The following is a 13,421-nucleotide window of genomic DNA, read 5'->3' on the forward strand; positions in this document are numbered from 1 at the left end:
CACAGATTTCTTGGCGTAATTATTGACCGAGACCTCTCTTGGAGCCCGCACGTGGCCTACATGAAACGGTGCCAGACAGCAACTTTCCAGTTGTTCAAATACTTGACAGGAAAGACGTGGGGGATGTCAGTAGACGCAATGCTGAAACTCTACAGAGCTCTCTTTCTCGGTTTTTTAAAGATATAGTCTACCTGTACGGAACAACACCTGCAAGACAAATATTCGTGTTCTGCAGGCAGCACAAGCTCAGACACTCAGTTTGCCTTGGTTTGCCCAGATGCACGTCAACAGAGGCCACTCTTGCGATTGCTCGGGACCATCCAATGCGAACTCACATTACGGTGGAAGCCCTGAGAACGCACATCAGACATTTTGCATGTGCCCCTATCACCACCTTGCAACACTACCTTCAGACAGGCACCAAGCATCATTCTCTAAAACTGTCGTCAAGTACAACGACAAACTTCCCTCGGGCTTCACCGCTGCATCTAAACCATCGATACCCCACTGGTGTCTTATCAGCCCGACAGTACATCTCAGTGTACCAGGCATCGGGAATAAGTCTGAGCTATCGTCGCCTGTGCTGAAACAACTGTCTGTGCTTCTTCTGCACGAGAGGTACGGGTACAGTGTACATATTTATACTGATGGTTCCAAAAACATCCAGTGTTTGTCCGGTGGTGTGGTTGTCCCAGCAAGAGCTATTACGATCAGCTTTAGGACTGACCACCCAACAACATCGACATCTGCGGAACTAGCTGCTCTTCGCGCTGCACTTTGTTTCTTCAATAGGGAACCACCTCGACAATGGTCAATCTTCAGTGACTCAAAAGTAGCCCTATACAATCTGTGCTATCAGCTCTGCGTCGGGGGCCATTCGAACAGCTCGTATTCAATATTAGGTGCCTACTCCATACATCACATGAGAAAGGACACTACGTTGTCATATGTAAGAGGCATGGGACACAAAAAGAAAAGAAGAGGACGATGTGCACCGACCGGTCCGAACGGCACGAGCACTCGAGGCGCGTGACCCGAGGTGTGATCGGAGGAGAAGCGGCGCCAAGCTGGCATTATCGACGTGGCTCTGGGGCAAGAAGGTTGGAGCGCCAGCTTCATACTGGCGACGGAAGCCGTGGAGGTTCGGACAGGCCTGTGACGCAGGCGACCCAGGGTGTGGCCGCCTACCTCGGCGACGCTCGAGCGAGACTTCCTGGACATGCTGCAGCCTCCCACGCCAGTGCCGGGCACTCCAGGAACTGGATCCCCCTTCTTCGGCAGACCAGCACGGACGGTATTCGCCGGGGCGTCCCGCCGGCACTCGGAGAAGCGGCGTAGCCCGGTGTTAGGCCTAGCCAGGCCGGAGTGCCGCGTCACCGACATAGTTCGGGACACCGACATCCGAGACGGAGGAGCTGGCCGGCCGATACCAAGGAAGCAAAACTTGCGGAGTCGGCGGGATTACTGACGGTGGCCAAGAGCCGACGCACATCGGACTTGGAGTGACGTGCGACAATGGAACCTTGTAAGAGCGTTCCTTTTTGTTAGCGTGCAGCCATAGGCCAGGGTTCCCGCACTTTCGCGCGAAACGCGCTAAGGACGCCCGTAGGCGAAGATAAGGACATTGTTTGGCTGAGCAAGTGTGGATTTTTATATTTTGCCAATTGAGTATTGACTTTTCCTTTTCGAGTGTGTTTTATTTTGGGTTTGTTATTAGTAAAGTCTGTTTGCTGTGCTCGCCTGCGTCTGCCGAGTCCATCTCTCCCAACATCCGCACGGCCTCGAGATCAGTGTGACACACTGAACGTTTCAGTGGCTGCCAAGTTACTGCGGCGTCATAGGAAACGAAGACGCCGATACTACCGCTCGGGCAGTTCTTGAGGACACACAGGAAGAGGCCATACCACTTTCACGCTCCGACGCAGCCAGCAGACTTCGAGTGCTTGCACAGGAGATCACGCTCTCTCTATGGTGCTCACCAAGCAGCCAGACCAACCGGAGCAAACGTCAATACCACCTGCCCTCTTTGATGCATCTCTGTATGCCAACTGTACTCCGCCGAAGAGAGGCCACTCTGCTTTATCGTTTATGGCTTGGGGTGGCATTCACGAAATCTTACTCATTTCGCATTGGAATGGCCGACAACGCGCTCTGCAATGCCTGTCTTTGCGAGGAGACGCTAGAACACATTCTGTGCGACTGTCCTGAATAGAATGTTCAGAGACAGTCCCTGGCGTCCGTTCTAGCGCACCTTGACAATAGACCATTGTCACTTGAAACGATTTTCACATATCGCCGACAGAAGACATCGCAGCTGAAGGCGACGAAGGGACTGCTTCGGTTTTTGAAAGAGACGGACTTGGACAAGCGGCTGTGGCAGCGATGTCACGTACCACGCAAGAGTGGCGGACTGTAACTGCGATGTCTGTGCTATGCTATGTGCACTCTCTCTCTTCCCCATCTTTCATCCCCCCATCCCGCTCTCATAGGGCAGCAAACTTGTTGAGCTAAACTGGTTAACCTCTCTGCCTTTCCTTCTCCACTTTTTCCTTCCTTCCTGTGCAAGAAACGTTTGGGAGCGCTGCAATCACGACGCACAAGCGGGCATGTCACTTGGTATTTTTAAATATTTCGCGGGCACCTGCAGTATATAAGTATATACTATATAATTATATACTATATAAGTATATATATAAGTATATAAGTATATATATATAAGCGGAAAAACACTAATACTAAATATCTAGAAAGACAAACTGTCTTATCGGACGTTTTGCAAAGCACTCTACAACTTTCTGATTGGAATCTTTTGCCTAACTTCGTTGTTTCAGAAGTTGGTTAATTAACCTTGACTAATTATGCATTAAGCATAATAAAAATATACTGCGACTTACTCCATACAACAGTCGGCAACATGCATTTGGTCACGTCTCCTTAGAGTGCATCGGCATATTTTTTAACTCTGGCTAAAGTTAGCTGGGACACCCTGCATGTACATTATTGGCGTTGGGTAACCCGCCGCGGTGTAGCTGCTGGGGTGTTGCGCGGCTACGTACGAGACGGCAGGATCGAATCCCGGCCGCATTGAGATGGGTCGAAGTGCAAAAGCGACCCGTGCATTGGGAGCATGTTAAGGATCCCCTGTCGGTCAAAATTAATCCGCAGCCCCCCACTATGGCGTGCCTCAAAATCGAATCGTGATTTTGGCACGTAAAACCACGGAATTCAACTCAATGGCGTTGAGATGGTCGATTAATTTTTATTCGATCGACGATTACTCATTCCTATTTTTAGCCTGTAATCGATCGATTAATTGCTTTCGATGCAGAGTTTTTCATCGATTAATTTATTAATCGAAATTCTCGCCGGGCATTTGTGAAAAGCTCGAAACGCAGTTATCTACTTTTGTATGATCCTACTTTAATTTTCGTGAGGTGGGCACCTCTCAAACAATGAAATAGGGTCCTACAAAAGTTTGAAACACAAGGGCATAAACGTTTGATAAAGATAATCTTTAACTTGTTAAAGACTACATATAGTTGGCACTTCTGGCTTTTGAAAATCTAAACAATATATGTTATAAAATGGCACCTAGCGCACAACAAAATAAGGCACATGACACTATAGTAAATCCTTGCACAGTACAGTTAAACAAGAAATAAGAAAATTGCGGAAGTGAAAGGTGAATCCCAATGAAATATGCAAGAAATTGCAATATGCACAGGGGAAAAAAATATGGTTAGGTTACAGGTTTAGGACTTGAAAACACATGCTATTTTCTACAAAGCACAGGAATATCTATTGGCTGGGATGTTTGGGTGAAATGCTCGGGCGCTGTAGTAGATATGCTGGAATCGACGTGAGCCCTATCGCTATGTCAACCTACGTGCTCCAAACCGGCGCGCCTACTGTGCCATCACGTCTTTAGGGAACTGGTGGTGGCACGGCGATCGACAACTGGGATGCCTGGAACAACAGGAATTGCGAGGGAATTTCAAGCCTACGGGCGGCGTGGTGGCACTCGAGGGAACAGCGCAGTGACTTCACTTCACTTCACTTTATTACCTTAAAAACCCCATTAGAGGGGTATTACATAAGGGGTGGTTAATAAAATAAACATTAGAAACAGGCGTTCATCTTGAGATATGGGTGACAACAACTTCAGTAAAGGCAGATGGGCTTGTAATGGCTGCGATGGCGTGTGGAAGGCCGTTCCAGTCCCTTGATGCTCGAATAAAAAATGATGCTTGAAAAGTGGTGGTCCGGGCACGTGCGCGTGCAACTTGAAGCGGATGACCGGTGCGATGAGATATGTATGAAGGGGGCGTGATGTACGGTGGGTGATTTAGGGAGCTGAAAAAAAATCAGCGGAAGAGAGAGAGGGTGGCCACTGTCGCCATTCCAATGTAATTTCGAATTTACGCGCCACTCCTGTCAAACCCTCGAAAACGATTAATCGAACATCGCTTATTAAATGAAAGATAGAGATAGATGAAGGTCAGTCGTGTCGCGGGATGCATGTAATCGAATAATCACTCATCGACATCACCATACCGGTCTGCGCGCACGTTTCGCGCGGCGCTTCTGAACGATGACGCCGCAACTGAAAATTTACGCTGAGCAATTATATAGTGTAGGCCATCTGCCCCCTCACTTTTGAAGGTCTGCTGCACACTGGGAAATCCAAGCACACAACATCTGGGGCCAAGTTTTCTTTCATAACTGCGCCCACACAAGTATGCTCTTTTTGAGAGCGCAGCCGCCCGTTCCTGCGGCAAGCGTCAACGTTGCCCCTCGTAACCGAGCGAACGAACACAGCGAAGGATGAAAGCGAACGCGGAGCGCAGCGGGAGATGAAAGACAAGGCGCGCTCACACTAGCGGGAAAGCGCGCAACGCAGAACGTTTCCCGCACGCCGCTTCCCGCACAAACCGGTTTTTCTCCCGCAGACAGGCTGCTCTGCCGTCCCGCAGAGCGATGGGTCGGGTACCTATTTTTGCCGTGCCGCTGACGAGAACAGCCAATGGGGGCCGACCGTGAACCGTGACGTCGGTCCCAGTTCAGTAACCCCGTCGGCTGAGGCAGGAGGCTGCGCGCGTGCTGCGGGACACTCGGCTGTTGCTCGGCGCGCTGTCCTGCGTGTTCCTGTCCTCCCTCAACGCCTCCTCTCTCTACATTCCAAGAACCGCAGCGAGAAAACGCGCGCAGTGTGATCGTCATTCCGAGCAGCTGCGACGCAGCGGCGTCGTTTACGCTGTGCCGCTGCGGGAAGTCTCCCGCTAGTGTGAGCGCGCCTTTAGAGTGCGAGAAGGAAAGCGGAGGAGGAGTGTGCAGCGAAACCGCGAGAAGAAAAGCGTATACGTGCCGCGCACGACGGGCTTTGCGGCGACGACGGCTACGAGATGGCCCCAGTGCAGCGCGCGTCGTCGGCATGGAAACAAGGCGCTGCGTGAGCGGAGGTGCGGCGGCCGCTGTGAATCGCGCCCACGCTTAACCCACGTGCTGCCTCTCGCGATCTCTCGATTAGCGAGGCAGTCGCGCCACACTTCGCTCCGTTTGCAACGTGCCGCGCGAGACAGATTGTCCGCGCCAGGCAATATATCGCGGAATGAAAACACGCATACAGCTGCGCTCAAATTTCACATTAGGGAGTATTGTAATCACCGGGGATTTTTTTACAGGACGGATACAGTGCATAAGTAAAGCAGCCAATGAAAATGGGTAGTAATCGAAGCTTATGCTATTAAGGTTGCTCCTCATTGCATTTGTATCATCGCGCCTTCCTTAGCTCTCAGCAGGCAAAAGATTGGCTTAATCGGCGACAATCAACGGTATCGGTAGGCTTGGGAAGCAGCCTGAGCATGCGATGATCCTGTGGCCACATCGCCCAAATGTTGCCATGTTTTCCTCTGAAGGTCCGCGGGGCTCCCGGTACTAGGATGAACTGACTGAGGGCGGCTGGGTGTTTTCGTCCGAGCTCATCTCTCGGTATGGCGGTGCAAGGCCGGCAAGCCTACCTTTTTATTTTTGTTACTGAGGCGGTTCAGAGCGAGGAAATGTGCACAATGGCAAAGGTGTTCGCTACTTGCTGTCCTGATGGCCCGCGACTGAGTGCTCAAAGCGAGCAGCGCGTATCGGGCTATGTGTAGAGTTCAGATTTTCAAGCCAAATATGTTTTTGTTTTGGATCAAAACCGATGAGGTCTTGATCCGCATATATTATTTTCTGTCTGTTCGTGCAATAATTGGTTCACATAAAGGGATCTACTGGTATCTTTCTGTTCAATAATGTATTGTGCTTTGCCGGTATAATTGTCGGCGCCGCATATTCTGACCGCTGGCTTCTCGTTTTGTTCAGTTTGTGCTATGGGGTCACCGGCCGCGTGGCGGCACAGCGGTGCCGCCATCATCATCATCGCAGCGGGGCTCGTGCGCTGCCCGGCACGGCGACTGCACGAAGGTTGGCCTGCACTCTGTGCCGTCTCTGAGAGTCTCGGCTGGCCACTGGCTCTGAAGCCGCGGCCCTGAGCCCATGCACAGTGCTTAGACACTTGGGTGCACAATCATTCTCAGATAGCGAAGAGTTAACTGTAGGACTACATTTTCGACGAGTAAAAATGGTAACGCCTGGCACTTGCCGGTCAGCCTTTTTGTCCATATGTCACAACCTTGCGATCTCAGTAAATACGGAAGCTTTCGTCCGTAACGCTTACCATTCTAACTAAGCTATATAAATCTACAGCGTAATTCCCGTAAGGTTCAAACTTGTGTTATTCCTGGACATAATATACTGTGGTGTCCTTTCTTCCCGCGTATCATGTTTCTCCCAAACATCGACCTTTTTTTGATCAAAACCAAGTTTTAAAAAAGGGGGACGTGTGTGTGTGCGCGCGCGCGTAACTCTGAACCTCGCTTAATCGCGTTCCTTATTTGCCCAACGATCGGTGCCCGAACGTTCAGTGACTCACTGTGCTTGTATCTGTAGCCGTCTGCAAGCCATTGTGATTTATCTCTGTATCTTCACCCCTGGTTCCTCGTCAGCAGTGCCTTGTATGTGCGTGTCCGTCGATGTGTCACGCTTCTTTTTTCTTTGTGCCACGCCGGTCGCCAACAGTGCACCAGGAATGAATCACGCCACTACAGCAGCGAGTTCTATTTACATTTATTTACACGGGCAGCAGAACGGCAGTCGCCGACTCCACGAGCACGTGGCACAACACATCGTTGCCCTCAACAGGGCGACGCAACGCAAGAGCAGTGGTTCATATAACGTTTCGGGAACGGTCTGTTGCTCGGCACTGTCATGCATCGACAAGACCGGAGCGGAAATGTAATGAGGCAGTCGCTCGGTCTCCCGCATGATCCTTTCCTTGAAGCGCCGGCAACCTCGGGGATAACATGTCCAATTCTAGGAGCGCGGTTCCTTGTCGAAGAGACTGCTCTCAACGTTTGGACACTTGTCTTTGCAACAGGTTTCCAACGAAGAGGATTAACCAATCGTCCACATATGGGGGCAACGCCTGATCAGTGTTGAAACGCTCCTGTACTTTATGTTACTTGAGAGATACCTGCATTAAACGCAATATCAGCTGCATTCTTTTTTTCTCGCAAAGAAAGGTTAAACCTATACGCATTGACTCGAATATTAATGAGGCGTTTCACCTGGCCTTTATGAAAATAAACTTAGTCTATAGAATGTAGATTGTCTGTAGACATCATATAGGCAGCTCTGGCTTGTTATGTGACCTAGTCCTTTTGATTTAGAGGATAACTAACTACACATGCTGCCTGTAGAGAGAAGTAGTTAAATACATATCATTTGGTCTATTGTGGTCCTGCTTCGAATGCGTTGTTTGCAGAAAGTATGTATAGACATTAGTCAGTAAAAAGTGTGGGGTCCTAAGTGCCCCGGATGGCTATAGTCAATCCGTACGCATCACCGCAAAGCGTCTGTATACTTTTTATGCACTATCCAAATTAATTTTCGGGAGCTTAAGTGCCTTGCACACACCGAATCATCAATGGGCGCCATTGTTTCCCGCACGTTCGCTGCATGCCGCGAGGCGGCGCCTGTCGTCTCGGAAGCCAGCGCTCGAGCGTTGCGCGCCGTCGTCTGCTCGTGGAGCGGCGTGGCTTGGAATCTTGCATCAGGGCGCGCGTTGCACCACGGGTCCTGCTGCTGCCGCGGCGGTGACGTCTCCACGGTGACAGGTCTGTTGTGCAGGCTCGGCTAAAGTGCGGGGATGGTGCCCGAGATGGGCGGTGACGACGACCCTGGGATCTGCGCACGCGCACAAATACGCTGTTTGAAATACCACATAAGAGAGACATCAAATCAAGTCCCGCGATCCATTCAACATATCTCTTTGGCGGAAAACTGTTGGAGATAACGTAGAATGCGAAGACCAAGAGGTCTTTTTTTTTCGCCCAAACGGCGGCTCCATTTCTGTGAATGTGACGTCACCGATTTCATTGTGTTTTTGTCTATTTATGCCATGGAGGAAGTTTCCTTCCTCCATGATTTAAACACTTCCATGCGGACAATGTAGTAGCCGGGTTTAACCGTGTCCTGTTTCCGAACGCACTTTGCTTTATCAACATGCCATTGACTAGTCTCGAGCGGACGCTTTCGAACATCGTGTCACAGGAAGCTAAAGCGGGCACGTCGATATGACGCCGAACCTATACTTTCTCACTCTGCGCCCTTTTCCGAACTATTTGGTATTAAAGTATTGCCATGTACCAGTCTAGCCTAAATGTTTTTCTCCAGTGTAACGAAGCGTCAAAGAAAGCTTCATATGCAGCTTGCTCAGTCACTTCATGGACGCCATATGGAGCACCATGCCAGTCTACGGTGCGGCTGAAGACAAGCAGCTTTACAAATGTGTATGATTTCATTTTCTCTGTTGGTATCAGTGGAAGCCGTTTCCTCGACAGAAATTATCTATTGCTTTCGTTATGATAATTATTTAGTCATGCAAGCGTGGTAAGCTGATACAGGGGGAAGAAGGGCTTGTGGCAGTGTAATGCTTTTATTCATTCTATTTCATCCTGGTTTCAACGTCGAGTGACCTGATGAGACGAGAACACGGTTAGTCAGTTTCAGCACACAGATATGTTGGTGCGTGAACTAATACACGAACGTTCGGCAGGATGACACAACTTAGAGCGAGATGGCCCTGTTGTGCTTGCGCCGGCTTCGGTGGTGCGTCCGGCGTTCGACTCACTTATATGTGGAAGCCACACGCTCAAGAGAAACAGGTGGGAGAAACATAGCTGCTAATGCTCGTGTTTCGCGAGCGTCCTTATATTGTCGACAATATTATTCATGTGGGACAGTTGTAATTAGGAAAGGCTGGCCGGGTCGCGGCCTTCACAATTTAGCACAGCGTTTATTATAGACTGTTTGCTAAATTTAAAGAAAAACATTATAGGGTTTTACGTGCCAAAACCTAGACATGATCATGAAGCACGCCGTAGTGGACGCGACTCGGGAAATTTTGACAACCTGGGGCTCTTTAACGCGCATCTAAACCTTAGTGCACGGGTGTATTCGCATTTCGCCCCCGTCATAATGCGGCCACCGTGGCCTAGGCTGGTTGCTACATGAATATATACAGGGTGCTTTAACGAAAACTTTCAAAAACCTTTAAAAGTTGCCTGTGGCGGATATTGCAATTCTAGTTCGCGAGCTGGCCAACTCGAAGCGGCGGACAATACTTGCAAAAAAAAAAATTGAAATGCAAAATTGACTAATTAATAAAGGTTTGCTCATTAACTTCTTAACTAATTGCATTATCGCCCATAGAGCAACTTACAAATTCTAGCTGCGGCGTTCACAAGGCGGATCGACTTGGAAAGAATTCTCAGTACGACACCAGTTTCGAGCTATAAATTTCCGAACTTTGCGGAGAAATGCATTGACGTTCCAGTTAATTTGTTCACAAAACGTCGTTTCATGCACTGAAGCACGCAAGTAACTCGAGCCTTTACTTGCGACCTCCTGGCAGTATATCACCAAGGATTAATCACAGCAATGCTTTCATGCCTCATTCCTCCAGAGTTGATGTCTTTAAGCATTCTTTCTTGGTTAAAACAATTGTTGACTGGAACAAACTTAATTCCGAGGTTTTTGAAAATGTTGACTCTGTGGTTTCCTTTGAAAGAAATTTGGAAATGTTGTTTCACTAATCCTAAGTGTATATATATATATATATATATATATATATATATATATATATATATATATATATATATATATATATATATATATATATATATATATATATGCCTTGTATATAATTATTGATTAATTATTTTTTGGCAAGCAAAAATAATTAATCATCATTAAAATAATTAATTTTGTTATAAGATTGTATTTCCCACCCTGTAACAGCCCAGTAAAAGGGCTCACAGTATGGACAAATAAATAAATAAATAAATAAATAAACAGCGTGCAGACGGGCACAGGGAAGCGATTTCTTTTTTTCTCAGCTCGGTCCTGCCACGCTGCTCGCGCGATCGTCGACTGGAGTGCCTTCAGTTCACATCGCTGGACAGTTATTTCATTGTCGCGGGGTTTTTTTTTTTTCTGTCGTAAGCAGGTCTTCTGTGCTTCGACTGTCTCTGTCTCTCTCTCGTCGCACTCTCGGTGGCACCTTGGTCGCGCTCTAACACAATCGAGCAGTCCTTTTTTTTTTTTTCTCGGGCTCGTGGACACTGTAATAGATAGCCCGGTATAATCCGATGAGTAATTTTTGTAAAAGCCGCATAGTGTTTTCTCTGACTAGCCTTTCTATTGAATTTTATTACTTTCATTATTTGCACTTACTCGTGATTTGATTCGAGTGAGATATTTATTTATATTGTTATAATAAATAAATGGCGGCGAAAATTTTGTGACGAGCGCTTTTTTTTTTTAAATTTCGAGCCTGAACTGGGATACCGTTATTGATAACGTCAGTCTGACCTCACTAGAATTTCAGGTATATTTGTGACCATATCTTGGTAAATTCATACAGCTTAATTCGTAACCAGCGACCGGGGATGGGGAGCAAGGGCGAGGGGGCTGGGAAAGCAGCATACCAACGAAAAGATTTCGGGGAGGGAGGGGGGGGGAGTCCACCTTTAGCTACGCCACTTTGTATACGTGTTAGCGAAAGCTAAAGTCGCACGGTGATTTGGCGCGCAAGTATAGCACGCGATAGCCGGTTTCAATAAGCCCGCTAAAAAGATCAACCGGGCTTCGGCCGCCCAAATGCGAGCCAATGAAACGCGAACAACGATTGCGGACTAGAAATACTCGGCGTCATCATTACCATGTATGCGGTATAATATGCGTACCAACAAATAGCTACAGATAGACGTATTTTTCTGGAATAAGAGATTGCAACAGTTTACAGACATGCTACTTGACACCACAGAATCTATACAGGGTGTCCCAATTATCATGTACAAAGATTTAAATTTATGCAAATGCCACGTAGCTGGACCGAACCAAGGTAATGTTGTTTGCCGTCGCTTGGAGACACTTAGACTATCTTTTTCATTCTGCCTAATTACATAATTAGGCTTAATTAAATAATCAACTTCTCAAATATTATAATTAAATGAAAAGCGTCAATGACAAAATTGTAGAGCGGCATGAAACACACCCGACGCGGCTTTCTGTTGCTCAATACGCGCTACACCAGAGTGTTTTTCCGAGCGCGAAAGAAGCCTGCGAATACAAGCAAAATTGCCGCGCGACTGGCCGGTGGAGGCCAGTCACATTGCCTTGGTAACAGGATTACCTTGGTTCGGTCAAGCCACGTGGTATTTGTATGTTTTTTAAATGTTTGGCTCAAGTTGCGTGAAACGCCTTGCATATATACACCTCTTCAAGAAGTATTCCGTACGTCATGTAAGTTGGTCGGTTGAGTGTAAATGGTTTCCGCGCTATGTTTCGCCTCCTATCTGCGCACATTGTACTCGATCTCTATTTACTTTATTTTTATGTAGGAATTATTGTGTCCGTATCATAGGCGGATGCGCTGTATGCACTCCTGGTTGGGCCATGCCGATGAAAACCGAAAGTGTTGATACGCTGATGCAAGAAGCGAAATACAATTTCTTTGTGGCGGACAGCTACCGAGGCCTGTGTACTCCAGTCTAGGGAGGAGTTCCTGCGAGCATCAAAAGTGTTGCGACAATGTCGCGAGACGTGCTACTTAGAGGAGCGTCAGATCAATCTTTCGGTATTGAGAATGTGCTTGCCAAAAGTAGCATCGTTTGGGACCCCAGTGGTCTTTAGTTAACGCATGCGTTCCGCGAGCTTACTTTCTTGTATAATGAACTGACACCTTAATAACAACGAAAGGAAGCATCATTCACGTCAGCGCAGCCACATGTACACTGCTTCCTTCAATAACGCTCGTTTGACAGTCGGGGACAAACATATATTTCTCGTACTAGGTGTCTTTTACACACCGGGGAAAAGCTGCGCCGTCCAGACGAGGAAAAATAAAATTGTCGGAGCGAGTTGTGGCGCAGTTGATCGGTGAAACCATTTCGATTTTCCACGGTAATGTTTATTATGTAGCTTTTTGTCCCGAAGCCACGTGACACATACGGCTGTCCATGTGACAGCGGGTCCGATAGCGTTGCGTCAGCGCCTGCGATGACAGAAGGACGTCGACGGTGGCTCGCTACTGCAAACAAAGAATCTGCTTCCAGTCGACGATTCAGAAAGAATCTTGTCTATGTCAGCGCCTGATCGAAGGAGGACCGCCTGACGACAGAGCAAGAAGAGCGATAGAGCTTTGACGACAAAGCGAAGCCGATGAGTGAATCAATACAACGGACAGAGAGGTACTGGACCGAAAATGAAACATCACTATCGAAGCTGGCTGCGGCCAAAAATAGCTGAAGGCACAAGACACGTGATTGAACGCATACCCGCTGAAAGCCGCAAACTGTGCAGAGAGTTTATAAATGTCCAGCCTCCATTTTTGACCAAGACCGCCAGCAGCGCCGGCGTCCAAGTGGCGCTGAAGGAAGGATGCTGAAGACGCGCGTGGTTATATATAGCAGCTCTCCGCGCGAAGGAAACGAACGCTGTCCTACGACTGGCGCGAAGGCTGCGCGTCACACTGCACACACCGTTCTGCTCGGGACCAACCTTTGAGGAGCGGACGCTAGGAAGGCACAGCGACAGCAGCGGCTTCGGAAACAGCAGCCGGGAACACAAGCGAGGACGACGAAACGTGGCCCGCCATATTGGTCCTCTCTAGACGACCGCGCAGCAGGCTGGCAACAAGCTCCACGGGGGCGCCGCAGACGTCCTTTGATGCCTGCGAGTCGGCGGCGACGCCTCCGCCGCGTCCTGCGGCTGCTGCTCGGCCGCCGGGAGCGGGGAAGCCGCCGGGGGAGGTCCGATGGCCG

At 48.6% G+C, this 13,421-nt stretch overlaps 1 protein-coding gene across 1 annotated transcript in view; it reads right to left on the reverse strand.

Moving 5' to 3' along the window:
• Positions 1–7,126: 7,126 nt before the first annotated feature.
• LOC135901407 (choline transporter-like protein 1) overlaps positions 7,127–13,421 on the reverse strand; it is a 96,439-nt gene continuing 90,144 nt past the window's right edge. The window contains exon 16 of the mRNA XM_070539841.1: positions 7,127–8,280. Coding sequence (XP_070395942.1) covers positions 8,230–8,280 — 51 coding nt within the window. The 3' untranslated portion in view covers positions 7,127–8,229. The remainder of the gene's footprint in view (positions 8,281–13,421) is intronic.

Source organism: Dermacentor albipictus, chromosome 6 (genome assembly GCF_038994185.2).
Source record: "Dermacentor albipictus isolate Rhodes 1998 colony chromosome 6, USDA_Dalb.pri_finalv2, whole genome shotgun sequence".
Lineage (NCBI taxonomy): Eukaryota > Metazoa > Arthropoda > Arachnida > Ixodida > Ixodidae > Dermacentor > Dermacentor albipictus.